Raw genomic sequence first — 22,531 nt, forward strand, 5'->3', positions numbered from 1 at the left:
GAACAGATTAGAGAATATCTTGATTATACCTCGGAATATCGAAGTTTATATATTTTATCTTTGCCGTACAAAAGCATACTCGTTCCTTTGAACCAGTGGCGTAAGTACGGGGGGCATGGGGCCCCCCCCAAAAAAAAAAAAAAAAAAAAAAAAAAAACGGGGGAAAGGAAAAAAAGAGGGAGAAAGGAAGAGAAACGTACTTGGAAAGAGGACATTATTGTTCATTATAATGTTATATTATATCATAATTATGTTAAGTTATATTACATAAGAAACATTTTTAAACTAACTTCATGAAACATAATTTGCTCAGGGGTTATGTCTTCATTGCTCCTGGTGCTCGCATTGTCTCTTTACCGAGATATATAATCCTGTTATACCAAAACCTCCCGTTTTCAAGTCAATATACACCAAAATGTCAAATATATTTCCTCGCCCTTCGAGTTATTATTGTTTTATGTACAATAGTATGCTTCTTTTTCAAAACTACTAAAAGTGATTGCCTCATTTTAAGGTCTTAATATAAAACATTTGATGTCCGTGCTTACGTTCGCAGTAGTGGATTGGTGAAATATGTCTGCTCTCCATGAATTCATAGAATCAGTCCTATAAATGTCCCCTTTTCTGTTCTGAATATCAAAAATTTTCAGCTCGCGCTTCGCGCTCGCATCAATTGGTCAGTGAACTACGTATGGTCTTCGTGAATTCCTAAAAACAATCCCTTAAATGCCCCCCTTCAGGTCTGAATTTCCTAAATTTTCTGCTCGCGCTTCGCGCTCGCAAGATTTGATTAGTGAGATGGGTATGTTAATCATTATTACAAGTGCTTTATGTGCATGTTTATAGATGTAATCCTAACAAAATTAGCAAGCGCTTATTGGCACTCGCATTAGATGACTATGGTGAGATGTATATACGCTTAATGGATTCCTAAAATATAGTCCTTAAAATCTTCCTGTTTGGGGTCAATATTTACAAAAATTCCAGCTCGTGCTTCGCGCTCGCATTATTTAGCGAGACAGGTACGTAACATGATTACAAAACAATGATTATGATGTCCCTTTTTAGGTCTTAACATCAAAAATTTTAAGCTCGCGTTTCGCGCTCGAATTATTTGACTAGTGAGATACATATCCCTTTAATGGCACTGTCCTTGAAATGTCTCTTCGCGCGCTCACTAAGTGACTTAAAATTTTTGCTGCTCCCCCCCCATGCCGTGACCCACGGTACGCCACTGCTTTGAACCATGGAGCTATTAACACGGTGTAGAACTGCAATGTGGGAGATTTGAACAGTAACCATGCCCCGTCCAAAATTATACCGTGTGGTCAGCCGTACTGGATAATGCATATGGCAAATAGAAATTTAACCTTGTGCAGTTATGACCAATCGCAGGGTCAAACGTTAGGGTATGTTTTTTTTCCTCAGATTTTTTTCTAAGACTAGCCAACGTGTTTAGGGTATTTTTTCCCCCAAGCATTTCCCCCAGGTTCATATTCCGGTGACAACTTCTTTAGGGGCTAAAATGTGTAAACAAAGTCCGCGAAAAAACTTGTTTAGGTGGTTATTTTGCACACAAAGGAAAACTCGTTTAGGGGGTTTTTAGAAATAATTTGGCCACGCGTATCACAGCAATACATTTTGACTGTCCCCGGGCGACAAGTTGGCATTGTCCATGAATCTGTGGTCAATAAATATGATAGAAAGTGACTGGCTTTTCATGATCACAATCTTAAATCAGTCACATCTTATTACAGCGATTTAACAACATAATCATAAAACCTATTTTGATCATTCATTTTTCCCCCCATTATATTGTTTTATTTTTTTAAAACAAGACAACACATTGGTAATCATAATGCATATAGCATTTTCTTTTATTTGATATACGATTAATTACCAATGTGCATAGAATGCCATGCTCAAGGGCAGAGCTAGGTGCCCCTGATCCCTGGATCTCCAAATCAAGCTCCTTAGACCACTTTTCGTCGGGGTTACACTTCGTAATTCCGAAACACGTAAATTGCCTATACCTCGATGTTCGTTAATCCGAAAACGTAAAAGGGTTCGTTAATCCAAACATTTGTGGCGTTATTCCGAAGGTTCGACAATCCGAAAACGAAATAAGGTTCGATGTTCCGAAGGTTCGTTAATCCGAAAACGAAATAAGGTTCGTTAATCATTTCGTTTTCGGATCAACGAACCTTCGGAATTACGAACCTCATTTCCTTTTCGGATTAACGAAATTTCGGAATTACGAACCTCATTTTGTTTTTAGACTAACGAACCTTTGGAATATCCGAATCTTCGGAATTACAAATGTATGCGGGCGTCGGCACATCCGCAATATCATAATTTTAATATCTGAATATCGTCCAGCGCTAAGAGAGCGGAATCAAAATCGGTTAAAATCACACCACGCAGCTTAGTTTGGAAATATCATTCGAAAAATACCAACCCCTTTGTCGGGTGTGTCTAGCTCCTGTTTAGAGAGATGATAGACTATACCAGCTCCGTAAGAATCTCCAACTACGTTGATGGAGGTACGGCAACGACCCCTGTAATTAAATGAGGGAAAATCATTAATGACGTACCTGGACAATCTCGTCGGGATGGGCAAATAAAAATAGTCTGACCACTATGAGGTCAAAAATCGTTGCAATTTCCTGTAAAATAAAGTTCAAAGGTCGTCGTTTTCTCCGAAGGCATTTTGTCTCCATTTTATTTGTACTACTAGCAAACAAATGTTAAAAGTCACCACCATTTTAGAGTAAACCGTCAAAAAAAGTTATTGACGTGCAAAAAAAATCATGTTCACTGTCATTGTTAAAAAAATGGAAGAAATATAATTATCACAATATAGAAACACACGTAATTAAGGAGTATAAGGATAACTATATGAGCATGATCACAGCAATTTTAATTCTTGAACAGAGAGATTTTAACAGAATGCAAAAAGCGGGAAGATTAAGTAGTTAACGTTGTTAAACGGAGCGTAAGAGAAATGAGAAGAAGAAAAACATAAGAAAGAAGAAGAAGAGGAAGAAGAAGCAGAAGAAAGAGAAGAAGACTAGAAGAAAGAGAAAAAATGATGAGAAAAGGGAGAGGAGGAGGAGGAAGGTAAAAAAGACGAAAAAGAAGAGGAAAAAGAACAACAAAACAACAAGAACACGGAAAAACAAAAAGAACGGAGTATAGAAAAGTCAACATTTGAGCGCCTACAGAAACCAGTCGACAGCCATAAGAAGACTAATGTCTTCTATCGGAAAATTAACGGCAGTCAACACCAGTACCAGGGTGACTATGCCCGCACTTGGTATACTAGCGGCACCAATGCTACCGAGGGTAGCTGTAAGACTGCAAAAACAAAGAACAAAGGTAGAAATATAACTGAGACAAGAATTGTGCTCGACAAACACTTTCACTAACACGACTAATTTCTTTATCATCATCATCATCATTGCACTGTTTGTCTTTTTTTCCTTCCCCCTTCCTTTTGAGGCCTTTATCAATTGAGTTCTCCCACAATTCGAAATGTATCATGTCAATATATGTATATGTATATATATATATATATATATATATATATATATATATATATATATTCCGCTATATGTTTAATTTTAATTTAAAAATGAAGAAATTTATCAGGTATAAATATATTTCAATTACATTGTTAAAATATATATGCATATGTTATTCATTATTTCATTTGCTTATTGTTATGTTATGCTAAGAAAAAAATGATTACTCTTGTATATACTTTTGTTATTGCAATGTGGAAATAAATAAATCAAATCAAATCATCATCATCATCATAGTACGGAAGAATTAAGTAGGTGATCTTGTAGTGCTTCCGATCATTTCTTAGAGACTACTTTTACTGGTCTTTAAAACAACTGACAAACCCGTTATTCTTAAGAATAAAAAGATAGTTTAACCAGATGAGAACATTTCCAGATGAATACTATTATGTATTTAGTGATCGTCGTAAACACCTCAAGACAAATATTTTTTAATGTGAAATATTGAATCGTGAGACAGAAAATCCATCCTTAAGTTGAGAGCAATTTGATTCGATAGGATTTCATTATTTCACGTTCAACAAAAACATACGTCTTAAGTAAATGAGAACACAATGACAACAAAACTAAATATAAACATTTTAACTTGGTCACCAATGTAAGGCAAGAAATACAAACTATAAGTATTATTTGTGACAATGAAGAGAAGAAGAAGAAAAAAAAACTCATATCCTACCTTATAGTGAGGATCTTAGAAAAAGGCATAGCAAAGCCATTCATTTGCCCAATGAAGATGGTGGCAACCGCTTCGTAGAGGGCGGTGCCGTCCATATTGACAGTAGCGCCAATGGGCAGAACGAATCGTGTTACTCGCTTGTCCACTTTCAGGTTATCCTCAAGGCAACGAAAGGTTACAGGAAGTGTCGCATAACTGAGAAAGGACAACAAAAAGTGTGGGTTGAAATTACAGAGGGGTGGTATCAGGGATAAGAATATAGTAGGGACAGTGCCATTTGGAATACGCTCCCAAAAGCTGCTTTAACTTCGACCTCTATAGCTGGCTTCCGGGGAGCAACATTGCCTATCATTCAGCAATAAGATGCTGTAAGAAGGACACACACGCACCACCCGCACACTGCACCTAGCACACTGTACATAGTGCACCAAGAATACCACCACAGGATCAGCACCTCGACTGAAGCACTGTCATGCAGCACCTGACACAGCACAACCCTCTTCAGGACAGCGTGTACGCTTTTGGGGAGAGTACTTCTTCTAGGTTCAAGGGTTGTCAAAATAATGGCGGAGGCAAAATGATACGATCCTAGAAGTGACTTCATCCTCATTTTGTGTGATATGATATTCCTTCCTCAAACCTAGGCAGGTAGGATGTTATAAGTAGTTTTAAGACTCGGTCAACCCCTTTTCAGAATTTCTTCCCGACTTCAAATAATCCCCGGCCTTGATTTAAAAACATGAAATTCGTGCCCTATAATCGTTGAAAATTATAATGAAATCTTGAAATTAAACTGAACCGAACCGTCCGCCAATATTTTTATGTTGACGACTTCGTCGCCGCTTCGAACCGTTAGGCAGCCGTTGCAGCTGAAGCCAAAAAACCCAACAAAATCTGTATACAGTTCTGTAGACCGACCGGTCTGAACGTGGTCAGATGCTTTTACTAAAGATGATCTCTGTCTACATATACAGCGCGCGCAGCGATGATATTGAGGTTAATTTTTCGAATTTCGCAAAATATTACAACGATGCTCTAAACTTTAAGGATTAAAATCAATCCAGATGATATTACGAACATAGTGACCAACCAATATCAGATTTACATTTCAACCTCGCGTATTTGAATCCAAAGCTTATTTTTTAATTGAAATATTTGAGAGTTAAAAGTTAATCCTTATAGGGTCAAAATGTACTGTAAATCCATTGTTCGGCCGGTGAGTTCACTCAATTCTACTAAGCCTACAGGGGGTAGCTCGAGCTATCGAATCGAACTTAAATCATACCAACCAGAGGTAACTCACCTAGACGCAGTAGCGAAAGCTGTGAGCCACGCTTGAAGAATGCCTTCAAAGAATCGGAGAGGGTTCGTCCTGGTAGTGGCGTAGAAGATGGTCATGAGAATAGCAAGATGGACAAGAAGTCCGAGCACAACAGTTAACATGTATAAGCCGAGAGTGGGTAAAACTTCTGAGAGGTCCTTCATCGAAAGAATCTTTGCGCAGATGAGACTCATGATGCCAACCGGTGAGTACCTGGGGGATACAAATTTGAGAATTTACCAATGAATCTAGAGGATGCACACTACTATAGGTTCCGGTCATATCGGGGAGTTCCCCCCTGACCAGTACCTAAAATGACGTCATTCATAGAAATATAAGTTCATATAAAATCAATGAAGCATCTCTGAGAACTTTTTTATCACATGAATATGAATTGGGACTGTTACTGCTTCACATAAGTCCAGTTAGGTGGTATCATTTGATACTTTTAGCATTTTATGGGCACTTTATTAGTTGCCCAAGAATACACATCATCACTGTTGCTGCAGATTTTTGTTGCTGGTATTGTTGTTGTTTGGGTTTTAAGGCGCTTACCATATGCATTCAGATATGAATATTTACCTAGCTAACTTTCAATGGGGTGTTGAGAAAAAATGTATCCACCATATTCTCACAAAACCAAAGATATTTGATGAACTCTTAACATTTATTTTTAGTTATTTTATGAATGATCATTTTTAACACATGAGCCTATGGAGAAAATTGTTTAGTGGTGTGTAGCCTGTACTTATTTGAAAGTGTTGACGCCCTCTACATTCGTTGAATGTCATTGATGGTTCGTGTGGTAGTGGGATCATACTTTGCGTGGCTGTCTTGGATTGTAGTTAAAGGTCAAGTCCACCTCAGAATTTTTTTTATTTGAATCAGTAGAGAAAATCAAACAAGCACAATGCTGAAAATTTCATCAAAATCAGATGTAAAATAAGAAAGTTATGACATTTCAAAATTTCGCTTATTTTTAACAAAATAGTTATATGAACGAGCCAGTTACATCCAAATGAGAGAGTCGATGTTGTCACTCACTCACTATTTCTTTTGTTTTTTATTGTTTGAATTATACAATATTTCAATTTTTACGAATTTGATGATTAGGACCTCCTTGCCTGAAGCACAAAATGTTAAGATAATGGAATTCCATGTGTTCAGGGAGGAATGAAACTTCATTTCACATGACAATGACGAGAAAATCAAAATATTTCATATTTGAAACAATAAAAACAAAAGAAATAGTGAGGTAGTGACATCATCGACTCTCTCATTTGGATGTAACTGGCTCGTTCATATAACTTGTTTTGTGAAATGAAGCGAAACTTTAAAATGTCATAACTTTCTTATTTTACATCCGATTTTGATGAAATTTTCAGTGTTATGCTTGTTGAAATTTTCTCTTTTTACTCAAATCAAGTTTTTCAAACACGTAATTTCCATATTCTGAAAATGCACCACTTAACAAGTATTGGCGTGTGAAACCCTACCCTTAAGTATTGAAAACAAAACGATAGTCTTGGCAAATATTCCCTGAAATTAACCCCTAAACAAGTACAGGAATGTTATTGTTACGGGTCCTTCGGTCGTCGGCTTTACCTTATTTGGTTTAGTACGACCCCACCTTCTACACCTTGCGCAAATCGGACTCTAAACACGAAGTGTTGGGGCAAAAAGGACATCCTTTATAAAACATTTTAATTTTGTTTTATCATCCCCGCAAATTCGACCCTAAACACGTAATTTTCCTAGCGAAATAGATACATTTTTTCCATTATTTTTATGTTTTTGACACCCTTAACACGTTACGTACGTAACGTGCCCTATCGTGAAAAAGACATCTTTTTACGTGTTTTTTTTTTTTTGGTCGCGCATGGTATCCACTCGTCAATGTAAGTGGCCCCCGGGCCTAGCGTCCTTTGGCAAGGCGTCAATCTACAATTTGCCACTCTCTACCCAGGTGTTAAATGGGTACCCGGTAGGATGCGAAAGCCCAGGTAGTATGCCTAGCAATTGAGTCTTCGAGCTCTTGGAATGCTCCCCAGGGAGTTAAGAAGGTGCATTTATTGTATGCGGAAATGCAAAGATCCGATGTCGTTCCGTTGTGTTAAGCGCTATATAAATGCGGAATATCATTATTATTATTTAGAGGAGACACAATATTAACGATTTGTTTTTGTTGATCGTGTCGCGATGACCACTCGTGTTTTAATGACAATCAGGCTCGAATTAACGACCCACTACAACCCCCTGTAATTCAGAAGAAGAGCCGACTGGCCCGGAATTGTGACCGGTCAGTCCCCCCGGGGCCCGGGGGCCAGTTCCATTCACGAGTGGATACCATCCGCGACCATTGGGTCTCGAAAAGCACCCTAAACACGTAATTTCCATATTCTGAAAATGCACCCCTTAACAAGTACTGACGTGTGAAACCCTACTCTTTACAAGTATTGGAAACAAAACGATACTATTGGCAAATATTCCCCGAAATGAACCCCTAAACAAGTATAGGAATGTTTTATTGTTACGGGTCCTTCGGTCGTCGGCTTTACCTTATTTGGTTTAGTTCGACCCCACCTTCTACACCTCGCGCAAATCGGACTCTAAACACGTAGTGTTTGGGCAAAAAGGACATCCTTTATAAAACATTTTATTTTTGTTTCATCATCCCCGCAAAATCGACCCTAAACACGTAATTTTCCTAGTGAAATAGATACCCTTTTTTCATTATTTTTGTGTTTTTGACACCCTTATCACGTTACGTACGTAACGTGCCCTATCGTGAAAAAGACATCCTTTTTACGTGTTTTTTTTGGTCGCGCATGGTATCCACTCGTCAATGTAAGTGGCCCCCCCCCCCCGGGGTCAGTCCATTCATTGCCTGTCCCCGCCGAGGCGGGTAGTTGGATATTGGAAGCCTTGCTGGAGATCCTCCTCCAACTTGCGCCGCCATCGACCCATCCCGACCCCCACCCATTGGACTTGCTTACCGATCTTGACTAAATACTGCCCTCAACTTCGTAGTCGATTTGACATTTTCCGAACCTAGAAATGTTCTTTCCGATGAAGTTTTTTTCTTGATTCGTGTTCCTATGGGGTCCTAGAACAAATTCAGCTTGGTTGCCAAAAGTTGCCGTTTGGGCAATTTTGCTAATTTGCATAAATCCAAAATGGCCGCCAGATGCCATCTTGAAAACCTAACTTTTGAACCCCTGTCCACAAAATGATGAGTAATGACTCGTTTTAGGGGTTTAGAGATGTGTAGAACTGATTTCTGTAATCATTTTTGCAATATAAGGTCATCTTTAGGTCAAATCCAAGATGGCCGCCATATGCAATCTTGAAAAATTGACTTGTGTTCCCCTTGCCCCAGAATGACGAGTAATACCTCTATTTAGGGGTTTTGGGGTGTGCAGAATCCATTTCTGCTTTCTATTTTGCAATATAATGTCATCTTCAGGTCAAATCCAAGATGGCCGCCATATGACGCCATCTTGAAATATCAATTGTTGAACCCTTTGCCCCAGAATCATGAATAATAACTCTATTCATGAGTCATTAGGTATGTTGATTCACTTCATGTAGTTATTTTGCACAAAAGATAATCTTCAGATCAAATCCAAGATGGCCGCCAACCGCCATCTTGAAAAATTACTGTCTGAGGCTTATACGTGTTAGAACTAATATAAAGGGATTTCAGTAAGAATACTCATTTCTTTTATTAATTCTCAAGTTCATTTCAACATTAATTGCTCAACTTAGAATAAATCCTCTTTAGGTTTGGGCTATCCATTTCGAGTGTATTTTTTTAAGGTCCATTCATACCTTTGTACTAAAAGGGGCTTTTAGGGTCTTATTTCAATTTGAAAGAGTTTTATCAATATTATTTTTCTAAATCAATGTGTCCAATGATTGGTAGACATCAGTTCGCCTTAAAAGACGATGGTGTAGCGCTAGGCTTTACATTTTCGAGAGTGACTATAGAGCTCCACTCTAGAGTGGCAGTCTCTAGAGCAAATTTTTACAGATGAAGGAGGATGGCGCTGAGACACGTTTATATAGAGATGCTGCCCTAGCCTTCCTCCTAGGCCTTTGGTCTGCCAATTTAGCATTCCGATTATTTTCTGACGTCTTGACCCCTGTACTTAGTAGCTCTCCATAGAATGGATGGCGACTATCATCTACACCTTCATAAGTGTTAGTGTCTATGCCGGCAAGTTTTATGTCATATTTGCATGTGTCTTTAAAACGGAGGTGTGATCTATCGATGGGGTGAGACCAATCACACAGCTTACCTTACCTTGGCGAATCCAAGAAGGGATTCGCCAAGGTTTCATGGGGCAAACATGCCCCAACCACCTGAGGTGCCTTTGACTAAGGAGCGAGAATAAGCTTTTGGTGCTAGCACGTACGCTGAAGGGCCTCTGTATTTTTCACTTTGTCCTGCCATTTAACGTGCATGATACGTCCGAGGCAGCTGACATGGAAGGTGTTTAGCCACTTTTCTTGGTCGGCGTACGTTTTCCAGGAATTACTTCCGTGCAGGAGCTTGGCCATGACTGTGACAGATTTTACAATCCTGATGCTTATATGCTTGTCCTGTGAAAGGGGACAAGAGACATATAGTCGGTCCAAGGTAGGTGAGGAGTCCACCATAACCAGACGAGTGTGTGCTGTTGATATACATATCTGGAGGACAGTCGGTGTCTTGAGTCTATCAGGATTTCTGACTGTCTCAAAGTCTGATGGATGGTCCAAACCCCTTACATGCACAAGACAGGCAGCTGTTATGTATGACTAGGTCTTGTACTCCCACTTCTTGAGAGGCAGGGGCGACATCGTTTCCGTAAAACATTTCACGAATGAGAACAATCCTGACCGTGGAACAGTCTTGGGGAGCCTATCTTCTGCAGGAGGCTAAAGAGTGCACTCCTGCTGACCAAGTCAATGGCTCTTGTCAGGAGGAAAAGTCCAATAATAATTATAAAGGAAGTTAATAATTAAATCAATTTTTTGAAAAAAAAATACGGAGAAATCACTTTTTAATTCAAATAATACTTTAAAGTCATTTCACTGGAAAAGTATGGTTGCACAGAAATAAAAAAAGGGATCAAAACTCCCGAAATCATAGCCCAAACCTTGAATGGTTTAATTCTAAAGTAAGCGGTTAATGACGAAATCTATCAACCATCTGACCATCTTAGACATGACTTGACCTCGAACTAAAAATGGAGTGATTAAAAGAAATGAATCATTCTCACTGAAATCCCCTTACATGAGCTCCAATACATAACAACAACCTTATTAGGGACAGCACTTCTTCAAGGTTCAATAGTCTCGGAAGTAGTTTTTTTTTATTTCTTAATATGGCGTTTAGTGGTCATGTTGGATTATTTTGACCTGGAGATGATCCTACATTGCAAAATTATGAACAGAAATTGAATAAACATACCAAATAACTCACGAAAAGAGGGATATTATTCATGATTCTGGGACAAAAACTTGAGAATTAATAAAAGAAATGAGTATCTTACTGAAATCCCTTTACATTAGTTCTAACACGTATAAGCCTCAGACAGTAATTTTTCAAGATGGCGGTTGGCGGCCATCTTGGATTTTATCTGAAGATTATCCTTTGTGCAAAATAACTACATGAATTGAATCAACATACCTAATGACTCATGAATAGAGTTGTTATGCATGATTCTGGGGCAAAGGGTTCAAAAATTGATATTTCAAGATGGCGTCATATGGCGGCCATCTTGGATTTGACCTGGAGATGACATTATATTGCAAAATAGAAAGCAGAAATGGATTCTGCACACCCCAAAACCCCTAAATAGAGGTATTACTCGTCATTCTGGGGCAAGGGGAACAAAAGTCAATTTTCAAGATTGCATATGGCGGCCATCTTGGATTTGACCTGAAGATGACCTTATATTGCAAAAATGATTACAGAAATCAGTTCTACACATCTCTAAACCCCTAAAACGAGTCATTACTCATCATTTTGTGGACAGGGGTTCAAAAGTTAGGTTTTCAAGATGGCATCTGGCGGCCATTTTGGATTTATGCAAATTAGCAAAATTCCCCAAACGGCAACTTTTGGCAACCAAGCTGAATTTGTTCTAGGACCCCTTAGGAACACGAATCAAGAAAAAAACTTCATCGGAAAGAACATTTCTAGGTTGGTGTATTGAGCCTATGAGACTTTCAAATCGACTATCGGGCCGAAAACAGTACCAGTAGCGAGGCTGAGCGAGAGAAGTCAATCTTCCGCCTGAACTCGTCCCTTAGTACTTCGGACGAAGTCAGTCCTGCGATCAAGATGGACGCTCCGTATAATTCCTGCTTTCGGGGCCTAGATAAACTACACTCTCGGCTTAAACCGATCAGTAAAGAAGTCTCGAAGGATTATCGGTTTACCGCTCAAGATTTTTTTTTGTGCACACCTTCGGTCGCGGACGTTCCTTTCCGTGTCGGGGATGCGGGAGCGAGGAAGGGTAGATCTGGCCGTAACCCTCTCCGCGGCGCTGGTTACCGCTCAGCCGACTATGAGCTAGCAGCGCTGGACGCGGCCGCCCGGAGCGGTATGAGACTCGCGATGTACCAGGGGTTTCTGTTAACCACTCTTAGTGAGGCTGAGCGGCTTGGAGTCTCTACCAATGACAAGAACTTATTGTTAGAGTCGCTCACAAAAATCGCTAATCTCCAGTATGAGCAAGCAGCAAGATCAACACTATTATGCACGAGGGCAAGGAGGGCTAAAGTTGTAGATGCTCTCAAGATCGAGAAAGGGGCAGCCAGACTTCTCATTAAGCTTCCGTTGCGAAGGTAAGGACTTGTTTCATGGACACTTTCAAGAAGTATTGGACGAGTCTATTTCAGCCAGCACAGCTGACAAGACATTGTATAAGCTCTCCACGATTAGACCTAGTAGTAGCCCGCAGGGCCCTGGACCGGCCCAGGGCCAGGCCCAAAGACCCCCTTATGCTAGCTCTAGCTCCAGACCCCAGCCCCAGACCTTCAATGAACATTAGGGGTCATCCCTCTCCTTCCCTCGCTCTGGTGGAGACGCCAGGAATGAAAGGGGCCGAGGGGAAAGTCATACGAAACCTCGGGGTGGGGGACGGGGCTGCCAGGCCCACTTTCAGCGCACCGAATTCAGGGCCCCCACTCATAACCGGGACTTTTGACAATCAAACACTAGTCCTTCCCCACCTTCAGCAAGTCCCAGTAGGGGGAAGACTTTTTCTTTGCTATTGCATTTTATTATTTGAAATCTGTTCAAAGTCCACAGCAATATGTAATGTTTTTTTGTGTGTGTGTGCGTGTGGTGTTCCTGAAAGTCTGTCATCATAAGAGGTGTTCAAGTTGATGTGCAGTAAAAATCTTTTTCATATCAGAAGAAAAGGAGAAAATAGTGGTGATGGATGAGGTTATCAAAATCATACAGGCATAATGGTAAAATTTGCCAAACATGGGTTACATGCAAAGTTGAGGTCACTCGTGTAGAATGTAGACCTAGTACTATTCATGACGTTTATGTGGCATCTGAGGTATATTTCTACTCTGACTAATATTGGCTTTTAAAGGAATGACAGAAGGAACATTTAGGTGTGGATTATGGAGTGGTCTGTGGAAGCTCAGATAGTCTTGGGATCTCAAACCAAAGCCTGAGACCTGAGGGTGGTGAACCCTGATTGATTGGTTGATTTTATTTGTCAGGTAACTGTGAACAAGTACATGACAATATGAACAGTAGTGTATACCTTGACAGGATTGCCCATGAAAGCCGAGATGGCTTATTTCCAATGGGGTCCTTACATCAGTAATTGACAACAATGTACATCTATGAAAAAACACCTATAGAAATCTACAAACTACATCAATTAAGTCTAGACCACTAAATTTACACGAAGAATTGTAAAACTTAATATATAAAAAGACAAAAACAAATAAGTTTGCCATGAAAACCATTTACGCAAAATATGATTAAAATAATTGTAAAACAGGTTGAGTAATCGATCATTACTTCTAGGTTACATATGAAAATTATACTATAATCAGTTATTAAATAGCGCTAAATGCATCGTAACTAATACAAGATTCATGAATCGTAAAACCTAAGATATGAAAAAGTACAAATAAGTTTGACATCAAACTTTCACGCAAACAACAAAAGATGATGAAACAATGTAAAACAAGTTGATTAAATAAATCATAACTAAATAGTTATATATAAGACTACATGATACACATGAAATTAGAAAGAATATTTAACATTACAGAGTGGGGACATTTTTTAAGTGTTGTTTCAATACTCTTTTAAATTGTGTAAAAGTCTTAACCGATTTAACATGATTAGGGAGGGAATTCCAAAAAAGTATGCCATTATAATAAAATGTGTTGCCAATTTGACCTTTTCTTATAGTTACAACAAAGTTAAACAGACTATTTCTTGTTTCATGCCCGTGAATATTAGATGACCGTGTAAAGTTTTTTTGAGATGTAATGATATTCGTTTGAATAGAAAATTTTATGAACATGGTGAAGTATAAGTTGTTGCGACCTCAAGTCTATGCGAAGAAGGCCAGCTTTTTCGATTTCATTCTTCCCAACATGTGTTCTTGGGTGTAAGCAAGTAATAAATCTAACAATCTTATTTTGAATAATTCTAAACTTTTTTTGATCAACCTTTCCAAGACTGCAGTACCATGCTGCATTAGCATAATCAAATAAACACTGTATTAATGAAAAGCTTAAGATGCGTCTGGATTTCGTATTCATGCAATTTTGATACCGGTATAGAAATTTCAAGCGAGCATTAGCTTTTTTGACAATAGAGTCAACCATAGATGTACATGAGAGATCACTATTTAATATCAGGCCTAGATACTTCACGGAATTCTGTCTCTTAATTAATTGATTGTTATAGTATATATTGAAATCATCTGTATGCTTAGACCTAGCCCGCGAACAGAACAAAATACTTTCGGTCTTACCAACATGTAAGCTAAGCTTATTATCTGTCATCCATTTAATACAATTTGATAATTCTAAGCTAAGTTTTTCACCGATCAGCTTAGGACTTGTATCAGAATAGAGTAAAACACTGTCGTCTGCATATAAAAGTAATTTACTTTCATTAACACAAATACACATATCATTGATATAGCACATAAAAAGAATGGGACCTAATATGCTCCCCTGAGGAACTCCACACTTTATAGGCATAGAATATGAGAGTACATTTTGCATGGATACCACTTGGCGGCGATTTGTCAAGTAAGACCTAAACTAATTTAAACATGCTAAATTCAAACCCATCACTTCTAATTTCTTTAAGAGTATTTCATGAATAACCGTATCGAATGCTTTTTGTAAGTCAAGAAGAACCATTCCAACATAACGGCCTTCGGAAATTTCATTCCTAAAAAAATCCAACAAGTGTATTAAACATGTTTCAGTAGAATAACCATTCCTAAAACCAGACTGAAATTCATAAATGATTTTGTATTCTTTAAAGTATTTCTCAATTTGAGAATACACGCATTTCTCCAAAATTTTCGACACTATGCTTAACACACTAATAGGTCTATAATTCCCAACATGAGTTTTGTCTTTCTTTTTGTCTAATGGTGTGACTTTAACGATTTTCATTTCGTCAGGGAAGGTACAAGTTGAAATAGATAGGTTAATAATGTAAGTTAAAGGAATAAAGACGTTTTTTGCACCATCCTTTAAAAATCTAGCAGGAACCAAGTCAAGTCCGGTACTTTTTGATATTTTCAACTTGGATAATTCATTTAATACAAACTTTTCTGTGACAGGAGAAAAATTAAAACAGCCTTTTTGTATACCTTTATTGTCGTAAAGTTTTTTTAAATTAGGACTGTCGGCCCCAAACTCACTTCTGTCCGTAATGGGGAGCTCACAAGCTAATTTATCGGCCACTGTTGTGAAATAATTGTTAAATTCGTTGGCTATCTTTAGATTATCATGACATAGTTCCCCTTTAATATTAATAACACTTTTCTGAATATTTTTTTGTTTGTTTTTTAAACCTAACTCTTTGAGATTTTTCCATAATTTCCTAGAATCATGTTTATTGTCTTCAATTTGATTTTGGAAAAATTCGTCTTTAGCTTTCCTCACTTTCCTTTGTACCACATTTCGCAATAGTTTAAATTTCCTTTCGAGTTTTTAATTACCAAAATCCTTTTTCATTTTCCTGAAAGCTATATTTCGTTGTCTTATCAAACCAATAATTTCACTGGTCATCCATCTTTCTGTTCTTTGCTTAATTCTTACTTGTTTTAAAGGTGCACACTTATCAACTACTGACATGAAAATACTTTTGAAGTGTGACCAAGCAATATTCACTTCATTACATTCAAATATAATAAATATAATAATAAAACGGAATTAAAATCATTTTCACAAATGATTTTTTCATACATCGAATGCTTATAGTTCTATGCTGCCCAAATACAGGCCTGATAAGTTTCCTTGAACAATACGTGAAAAAGTGATCACTTAAGCCAATTTCAAAGACACCACTTTGACAAATATTTTCTTCTTTACTACAAATTACATGGTCTATCAATGAAGAAGTGGTAGGTGTAGTTCGGGTGGGTTTTGTTATAAGTTTGCTCAAACCATATAGATTCAAAATATTCTTGAATCTTTTGGTCAGTGCTGATTGTTGTAATAGACAAATATTCATGTCCCCTAAAAGAATAACCTCATCATCTTTTGTTAATATGTCCAATATATCATGGAGAGAATCAATAAAGTGATTGTCCCTGGGGGGTCTGTAGACTACACCTAAAGTAATAGGCTTTGTATGTGGTAATAGAATGTCGATCCACAATGATTCAATACCATCAGGTGTAAGATCTTCTCTTAGATTAAATGCGATATCATTTTTAATATAAAGGCAGACCCCACCACCATGGTCGCCTGCACGATCTCGTCTTAATATAGAATAACCATCGATATAAATTTCTTCATTATTTATGGACGAATTCAACCATGTTTCTGTAATTGCAATTACTGAAATTCTACTTTCATAGAGAAGGACGCGTAGTTCAGGAATTTTATGTAAAATGGATCTGATATTTAAATGAACGAAATGCAACCCTTTTGCTTTAAATATATCATTAAATGATTTGTATAAAACAGCCTTATCAATTCCAGTAGGTGTGTTAAATTCAGGGATAGGAGGTGCATTAACTGTTGAGATGGGTTGAACATCAATCGAGGATTGTGTAAAAATTGATTCACAAAATGGCGGCAATGAACAGGTTAAACATATCCTATTCTCATTTGGGTTTTGATACAGCCTAGTATATTCATTTAAAGAGATCTCGAGACATTTAGTGTGATACCACTTTTGACAATTGGTACACAACAGTCCATTTTGGTTATTTTTGACGGGTTTCTCGCAATGACCACAAGGGAATTTATAGTTCGGACCGGGATTTGTTTCAACGTCGCCAGACAATAAAATACGAAAAAAGACTTGATTATGTTCCTGATATATTGCTGTTTGAAAGGTGGCCACGGAATTATGATAATATAAAATCCGAGAGCGAAAGTATTTTACGCGCTTAAACGATTTGATAGTAACATATTCAAAACCAGATGAGACATGGAAAGAACATAAAAATGAAATTAACAAATAATAGAAAACAAAATTCATGACATAAATATGAGCCACGCACACACACACACACACACACACACACACACCCTTACAACCCTCCCCACTCACACAAACGAGTTTTACATAGTCTAGGCCTACATCTTATTCATTGACTCAGCAAAAGTAAATAATGTCCTGGAGGGTCCATGAAGCACTTGTATAGTATACGCCTGCATCTTCCATGTCCAAAAGTGAGAATTGTAGCTGGTATAAATGCATTTTTTTTGTGTTAGCAAGAAATTGATCCACAGTGTGCTGCACTCAACCCAGGTGAGGTAAATGGGTAACCAAGCTGGCAGGAATTTATTCCTTGGAACGCTGAACACGTAACAGCTGCTCTGCTAAAGCCAGGGTAGTTCTGCTGCATTACTGAAGAGTTTAGAGACTTCTGATATAAAGCGCTATATAAGCAAGTGTAATTATTACAATTCAATCTGATGCTGTTCAAAAACACAAGAAATACGCCTGATGCGGAAGACTACAGCTTCTAGGACACACCATGGACTAGAGTAGTAGGTCCATGAACACACATGTGTAGAGAGACAGAGCGAGAGAAAATAAAACAATATCGGATAGGTCATCAGGATAAAGGAATGTTAATAGTCCTAGTGTAAGCAGGGAAGTGAGAGGAATAATGTGCATAGACAAATGTGTGCAGAAAAGTGTAGACAAAAATAGGAGAGAACATCCAAACGGCAAAAGTAGATGATTGAGTATATGTGGTGTAGAAGTGAAAGTATTTTATATAACTGTAATTGTTAGTGCTAAACACTCCCTTTGTGTAGCAAAAAATAGTTATTAATTACTCAATATCATGACTAAGTGGGCATCAAAGTTCTGCGCCAGGTAGCAAGATGAAAGTCATGAAACACAAAATATCCTCATACGAAAACGGTCACATAATCCATGAAAAAGCACGTTCAAAACACAAAAGTATCTCCAAAAGACTCCCTGAGGGTTATATAAAAAGGTGTAACAGTATTGTCATGACATCTAAGGTGTTAATCAAGTCCACGGAGGTAAACTTGGAGAGCACTGCTACACAGCAGCAGCAGCAGTACGGTGCACCCTCCTTTCGCCCGTCCAAAAAGAATTGCTGCTATTGTCCATCAGATTCTACCACACTAGCCACAATGATAACAGCTTCTCCTTGGAAATAATTATGACTGTTAACAATCTACTGTGTGTTCCAATGATAAAATTTCCCATACAATCCCAGAGTTCTAAATCGGAGATTAAGAAAATATTCTAATTTTCGAAATAGAAATCTGAGAATAGAAATATTCCGACAATTAATTTTACCTAATTGATCGTGAGCCCGGCAGCTACTGTGCAGCTCCAGATCGATGAGGCTCTATCCTCTAAATGTTGGGCGCCAAACAGCGTAGCAGCAATCCCCCCCCCCCACCTCCCGGTTGTGAAACGTACATTTTACCAACTGATCCAACACACTGGTTCTGAAAGTGTACAAGGGGTGGTCAATTCTTTCCTGCATCAAAATTGACCTGAGTTTTTTTTTCTCCAAAGTATCAAATATTGATAGGCCAATATGGTATCTCGTAAATCTTGGCTGCAACTTTCATTATAAATTGGTTAATAATAATAATGCAGTTCTATAGCACATATCACATTATGTCCAAAGACTTGGATATTATTACCCTGGCTTTTTGAGGAATAAAGTCCTGCCAGGTATCCATACATCTCACTTGGGTTGAGTGCTGCGCAATGTGGATGAATATTTTCTGAAGGAAATTAAGCCATGGCTGGGATTCGAACCCACGACCCTCTGTTTCAAAGTTGGAAGACTAATCCACTGGGGCACAACGCTCCGCAACATCAACATCTGTATGATACTCATTACTCTGCAAATGGCATTGGTTTGATCATGGAGTCCTCGATGTTTGGATCTAAGAAGTCCTTTGTATGATGTAATTAATTAAACCACTATGGACCTTGCAGCAATCAAACAACTATTAAAAGGGTTGAGCAAATGCTGTGTAAAGAGGATTCCATCCATAATTTCTATTTGAGAAGGATAGAAAAGACAATTCTAGATTTGTTGGGGGTTCCTCCAGAATGGTTACATCCTGTGATGCTATGACAGGTCTGTTCACAAACCAGGGCCCCGTCTTACAAAGAGTTACGATTGATCCGATCAATCGTAACTATATGGAAATCCATCAGTGTCATAAATTTTTGTACAGGAAATTTGCACAAATAATGTCATTTGTAAAGAGAAGCACACTGAATTTTCAAGAAAACAATGAATGCATGAATATACAACATAATTAGAACACTTCTGATTCTAGACTCCAGACATACTTCCGGTGGTGTGGCAGTTTACAGATTGATCCAACCTCTGCCTCTTTAGGTGAGGTAGCAGATTTCTTCTATTATTCGACGAAGGTTTATCAGTTTCCTCCATAAGGGGTTACGGGTCAGCCATAGCAGCCATTAATTCAGGCTTCTCTAATGGGGAGACTATCTCAAATTCAGTTGTCCTTGCCAGACTAACAAGATCATTTTCCTTACAGAATCCTCCTTGCCGAAGACTCTTCCCAAATGGGACCTTCCACGGGTCCTTCGGGTGCTAGCCAAATCCCCCTTTGAACCAATGCATAAATGCTCCTTCTTTGATCTGTCCATTAAGACAGCCTTCTTGTTGGCTATAGCTTCAGGTCAAAGACTTAGTTTGCTTCGACACACTCAAAAGATATGTATTACCCATCATTCTTGGGCAAGAGGTTCAAATTTGATTTTTTTCAAGATGGCATATCCGGATAGCATCTGACAGCCACTTTGGATTTGACCTAAAGATAACCTTATATTGCGAAAATGAGAATAAACCCTTAAAAAGAATTATTGCTCATCATTCCGGGCAAGCTAGTGTTAGGTTTTCAAGATGGCATCTGGCAACCAATTTTGGATTCATACAAATTTGCAAAATTGCCCAAAGTTACCATTCGGGCAACCAAGCTGAATTTGGTCTTACACCCATAGGAACACGAATCAAGAAAGAAAAATAAATCATCGGAAAGAACACTTCTAGGCTGGTGCACTGACCTTATGCGACTGTCAAATCGACTATTTGAATTTTTGAACGCTGTAGCAATGCTCTGTGTGTTCGTCAAAGGTCAAATCCACCCCATCAAAATGTTCATTTGAATAGAGAAAAATCTAACAAGCACAACACTGAAAAGGTCATCAAAATTGGATGTAAAAAATAAGAAAGTAATGACATTTTAAAGTTTCACATATTTTTCTCAAAACAGTTATATGCACAACTCAGTGATATGCAAATATGAGAGTCTATGATGTCCATCACTCACTATTTCTTTTGTTTTTATTGTTTGAATTATACAATATTTCAATTTATACAGAATTGACAATAATGTATAACTTGACTGAACTACATAATGTTAAAAAATGTTAATTCCACAAGTTCAGGGAGGAATAAAGCTCAATTTCAAATGACATGGGTGAGAAAAACAGAATATATCATATTTCAGATAATAAAATACAAAAGAAATAGTGAGTGCGTGATGTCATCAGTCCCCTATTTTTGCGTACTGGCCAGGATGTGCATTTAACTGTTGTGTGAAATTAAGCAAATTTTCAAAATGTCATCACTTTCTTATTTTACATTCGAGTTTGATGAAATTTTCAGTGTTATGCTTGTTGGATATTTCTCTTTTTATTCAAATCAACTTTTGTCGGGGTGGACTTGTCCTTTAAACACCAGCAATGTAGTTTTACCATTACTGTTTTTTAAAAGAGCACACAAAAATAATGCTTGTTGTGACCGTATGCTCATTACTGACAACAGTCCAAATCTGAAGAACAGAAAGTGGTTGTAAACAAACCCGTACACAAAGTCCTAGATCACTGTGAAAACCAATTCAGTTAAGTCCACCTTTTATAAATATTAACAGTATACAATGCACCAAAAATTCAGAAGTTCATAGCGAATTTTATCATACAGTGCGTCCCACAAAAAAAGAAACCGAGGTTTAGCGATGATTTATCATAACTTAATTACAAATACAATAGACATATGACTTATCATTGTAAAGCTTAAAATCTCTTTAGATGGTATAACATACGAGATTTCTTATCTACGCATTAGTGAGAAAAATTAATTTGAAGAAATGATAGCAAGAAGTCATTTTGCGGGGGGGGATGAAAGTTTTAAAAAAAATCACATGCCTAAACGGTTCAATATGTGGCCCAGTGGATTAGTCTTTGGACTTTGAAACAGAGGGTCGTTGGTTCGAATCCCAGCCATGGCGTAATTTCCTTCAGCAAGAAATTCGTCCACGTTGTGCTGCACTCGACCCAGGTGAGGTAACTGGGTACCTGGCAGGAATTTATTCCTTGAAATGCCACCACGCTGTAAAAGGCTGCGGGGCTAAAGCCAGGGTAACAATATCCAATGAAGTGCATAGGGACGCATTTGGCAGTGATATGCGCTATATAAGCATAGTGGTATTATTATTATTATTATATCTGCTCTTTAATTTTATAGCTAAATCACAGAAAATGGCCAAGATATAAATAAGTTATGTTTCTTCGAAACAATGCTTGTATTTCCATAATTCCATGAAACATACATGTTTTCACCGGGTTTGACCGAAGCTATAGAACAGTTAACAAAAGACTGTCTGCATGGCTGATCATCAACAAAACGGAGTATAAGTCTGAAAGCTATCTAGTCCAACCTCTTCATTTTTATTAAATTTTTGGAATTCAAGCTTTATTTCAGAACTTTGTTACTTTTTTACCGTTTTCTTTAATTTAGATATCTAATTAAAGAGCAGATATTTAACTTTTTAAAAAAAGAGGTTTTCTGTTTGAAACTCAAATACCGTCCGCCAAGTGACCTTTTTTGGTTTTCTTTCTTCGAATTGTTTTGCTCACTCGTGCATGAATGATGAATTATCTAAGTTATTTCAAATGAAGGAGGAGATTCTAAGCTTTACAATGATAGGTCATTTGTCAATTGTATTTATGATAAAGTTGTGACAAATCATCACTTAATCACGGTTTCGTTTTTCTGGGACGCGCTCTATAATCATTGCGATTAAGTAATTGCAGTAGATACTAGAGCAAGGCGTAGGTGATACTCGTACAAATCAAGTCCAAGAAGCAATTAGGCAGTATGCAGAGTGGTGTAACTACGGGGGGCATGGGGGTGCACGTGCCCCCCCCCCCCATCGGCTGGCCCCCTCCAAAAA

General features: G+C 37.9%; 1 protein-coding gene across 1 annotated transcript; it reads right to left on the reverse strand.

Moving 5' to 3' along the window:
* Nucleotides 1-2,425: 2,425 nt before the first annotated feature.
* LOC121406271 (excitatory amino acid transporter 2-like) lies at nt 2,426-8,548 on the reverse strand. Its single transcript, XM_041597288.1, has 5 exons — nt 8,469-8,548; nt 5,564-5,794; nt 4,261-4,455; nt 3,223-3,357; nt 2,426-2,558 (listed from the first exon to the last, which is right to left on the reverse strand). Exons 1-5 carry the CDS (start codon nt 8,546-8,548, stop codon nt 2,426-2,428), a joined length of 774 nt encoding a protein of 257 aa, XP_041453222.1.
* Between the last annotated feature and the right edge of the window lie 13,983 nt (nt 8,549-22,531).

The sequence above is a fragment of the Lytechinus variegatus genome, chromosome 19 (genome assembly GCF_018143015.1).
Source record: "Lytechinus variegatus isolate NC3 chromosome 19, Lvar_3.0, whole genome shotgun sequence".
Lineage (NCBI taxonomy): Eukaryota > Metazoa > Echinodermata > Echinoidea > Temnopleuroida > Toxopneustidae > Lytechinus > Lytechinus variegatus.

Bases quoted from the DNA above. Each gene is read 5' to 3' on its own strand.
- LOC121406271 (XM_041597288.1), bottom strand. From the start codon at position 8,548: ATGGGTCGATGGCGGCGCAAGTTGGAGGAGGATCTCCAGCAAGGCTTC. The intron at 5,795-8,468 runs GCAATGAATGGA...TGTATCCCCCAG, and splicing joins ACCCGCCTCGGCGGGGACAG to GTACTCACCGGTTGGCATCA. The intron at 3,358-4,260 runs GTAGGATATGAG...TTGTTTTTGCAG, and splicing joins TCTAAGATCCTCACTATAAG to TCTTACAGCTACCCTCGGTA.